Genomic DNA, 2,919 nt, shown 5'->3' on the forward strand with positions numbered 1-2,919 from the left:
GAGTTGATGGGATTTTAAACTATATCTATGAGTAAAACTCTTCCCACACTGGTCACAGCTGAACGGTTTTTCCCCAGTGTGACTACGTTGGTGAACTCTTAGTTGTGTTGCTGTCTTAAAACTCTTGCCACATTGCTCACAACTGAGCCATTTATCTCTGTTGGCTGTTGTTGGGGAGCCTCTGTCCTCCTCCTTACAGTTCACACGTCTCACTCCAAGCTTGCTTCTATGTTTCTGTAGCGACAGACAAAGATACAAACATAGGAACTGAGTGAAATGCAATCACAACATTTTATTACCTAAAAGTCAGACTTATATGCGTTGGCATGCTAACACCATCACAATGGAAGCATGAAATGTTTCACTGGTCCATAGTCTTCAACCTACTCAATTGGAGTTTGAGCATATTAGGATAGTAACATTTTCAAACACCATGAAGTGCAAAGTAGAGCAGGGACTGATGGGACTGAACCACCAACACTTTTTGTTAAGTTACATCATTGGATCGGTTTACCAAATGTAAAGTGCACAACACTGACATCCAAAGCCGAGTCACGGTGGCAGCAGGCTACGCAGGTCATTCCAGACGTTCCTTTCCCCAACAACACTTTCCATTAGGTCCTGGGGGATCAGAGGTTGTTACCAGGCCAGATGAGGTATGGAATTCTGCCACTGAATTCTGGTCTCGTCTCGGGGTCTGCTCCCAGTTGGACGTGCCCAGGAAACCCGCAAAGAAAGAAGCCCAGGAAGAATCCTGATCAGATGCCCAAACCACATCGGCCGGCTCCGTTTGACGCAAAGTAGCACCGACTCTACTCCAAGCTCCTCCCCCTATCTCTCAGGCTGACCATCGCCCCTCTGCAGGGGAAACTCACCTGAGCTGCTTGTATCTGTGATGTCATTCTTCCCGACACTAGGGGTGGGCGATATGGCAAAAATATCATATCATGATTCTTTTCGTATAAAATCACGATTTTGATTTCATCGCGATCTTACATGTATTTTTGAGACTAAGTGTGGCTGGACCACAGACCATTCGTTGTGTAAAACTGGACAATCTGAACTGCGTTCAGTCTTTTCTCAGCAGGTAAGTGCTTCTGTTACCTCTTTCCACCGCCTGCTTGTCTTTTCAGACGGAGTGCCTTTAGCAAATGCCTGTGTTAACGTTGTCTGTTTGGCAGAGGTTGGAAGTAACGAAGCGACGAAGTGCAAATACTTCGTTACTGTACTTAAGTAGATTTTGCAGATATCTGTACTTTACTTGAGTACTAATTTTTCTGATGACTTTTTACTTTTACTCCCTACATTTGAACACAAGTATCTGGACTTTCTACTCCTTACATTCTCAAAACTGGCTCGTTACTTGTTTCAGCCTCTGCGGATGACGACACGACGTAAAACACGTAACAATAAATGTCTTTATCTTTTCCAGCAGTGTGTGATTTGTCACTAAAGCTCAACACACCACTGCCTACTACTTTTACCAGAGTCTATTTTTACACAAGTATCTCTACTTCTACTTAAGTAAAGAATGTGAGTACTTTTGCCATCTCAGCTGTTTGGGTCCAGTTGCTGCCTCTGGCTGCGGTCCGGTGCGTCCGTGCATCAGCATAGAACTGTAATTTATAGAATGGTACCTAAACGATCCATACGATCTCCTCACTTTGGCAGATCGTCTACATGTTCAAATCGTTCACGATCTAATATCGTCTTATTGCACACCCCTACCCGACACCGTGACCATAGGTGAGGGTTGGGACAAAGACGGACGAGCAAATGGAGAGCGTCGCTGTCCGGCTCAGCTTCTTTTCACCTTAACAGTCCAGTAGAATGCCTGCAGTAGTGCTGCTCCCGTCTGTCTCCTGCTTTATTTTCCCATCACTCACAAACAACGTCTTGAGATGCCTGAACTCCTTCATTTGACAAGGAAGCTCATCCCAAACCAGAGGCAGCATTTGGCTGGTTTCTGGACATGAACCATGGCCTCGTGTGATGACGTTCTTTTCAGCTGCCCCCAGGGCTGTCCAGCCCCCAGTGCTTGCTGAAGTTTACGTTCTAAAGAAGCCAAAAAATCCACGTCATCTGCAAAAAGCAGAGATATGACGCAGAGGTCCACAAACTAGACACCCGCCTCACCACGGTTGTGCCTTCAGATCCTGCCCATAAATACCACATTTTAGAAAATAAAGTATTATTATTATAGTGATATGTTTCTCACTTTTTGTGAAGAACCCATTTTTCCTCCAGTGCTGAGCTCAGACAAAATGGCTGCCAACGCTCCTCTGCTCCTCCGTCAGACTCTCTTCCTCCTGCCAATCACCTGTGACATCAAACACATCTTGATTAGGACACCATTCAATACTCAAATGTCAAAGTGTGTCAGGGCCGGCCCACACCAATTTGGTGCTCTCGGCAAGACTGCAGTTGGCCCCCCTCTAGCGTCACAGTGAATTTTAATCTTAATTTTCATGCGATAACACAGAAACTGGATGCATGTGTTCAAGCTTTTATTTAAGAATAAACAACACAATGTAGGGTTTTAGTGTGGAAAATAAGATGTACTTATCTTCACACTAAAGCAAATGATTGCGTGAATTAAAATTATTAATACCAACCTTTAAATTAATCGTCCACCGATATAATTTCAGAGTCAGCACAACAATTCTAATAGTTGTTTACTCTTGGTGATCAGTCAAGAGTGTTTTGTAAAGTTAAGGGAATTAACTTAGAGCTTAGGTAACTAAAGATCACATACGTAAAGTGACTGGATGTAAGCCATAGAAAACACAGGAAACAACTGTGTACGCACAAAACATTTATTACTAACTAAACAAACAAACAAATAACAACAACAAACATAAAATATAAAAATACAAACAATGATGAAAATGCTGGTTGAGAGTATGAGTGTGAAAACCT

The 2,919-nt window shown here is 43.2% G+C and overlaps 1 protein-coding gene across 5 annotated transcripts in view; it reads right to left on the reverse strand.

Moving 5' to 3' along the window:
* The window catches only part of LOC103374705 (zinc finger protein 239-like), a 5,632-nt gene extending 2,930 nt beyond the window's left edge, over positions 1-2,702 (reverse strand). For 2 of the 5 annotated variants that reach the window (XM_008304833.1, XM_008304829.1), the window contains exons 1-2: positions 2,219-2,699; positions 24-234 (exon numbers count right to left, since the gene is read on the reverse strand). In XM_008304833.1, coding sequence (XP_008303055.1) covers positions 24-234; positions 2,219-2,236 — 229 coding nt within the window. In that variant the 5' untranslated portion in view covers positions 2,237-2,699. Of the gene's footprint in view, positions 235-2,218 lie in introns of all 5 variants that reach the window. The other 3 variants (XM_008304832.1, XM_008304831.1, XM_008304830.1) reach the window with 3 other exon arrangements.
* Between the last annotated feature and the right edge of the window lie 217 nt (positions 2,703-2,919).

Source organism: Stegastes partitus, unplaced genomic scaffold (assembly GCF_000690725.1).
Source record: "Stegastes partitus isolate 25-593 unplaced genomic scaffold, Stegastes_partitus-1.0.2 Scaffold2331, whole genome shotgun sequence".
Taxonomy (NCBI): Eukaryota; Metazoa; Chordata; class Actinopteri; family Pomacentridae; genus Stegastes; species Stegastes partitus.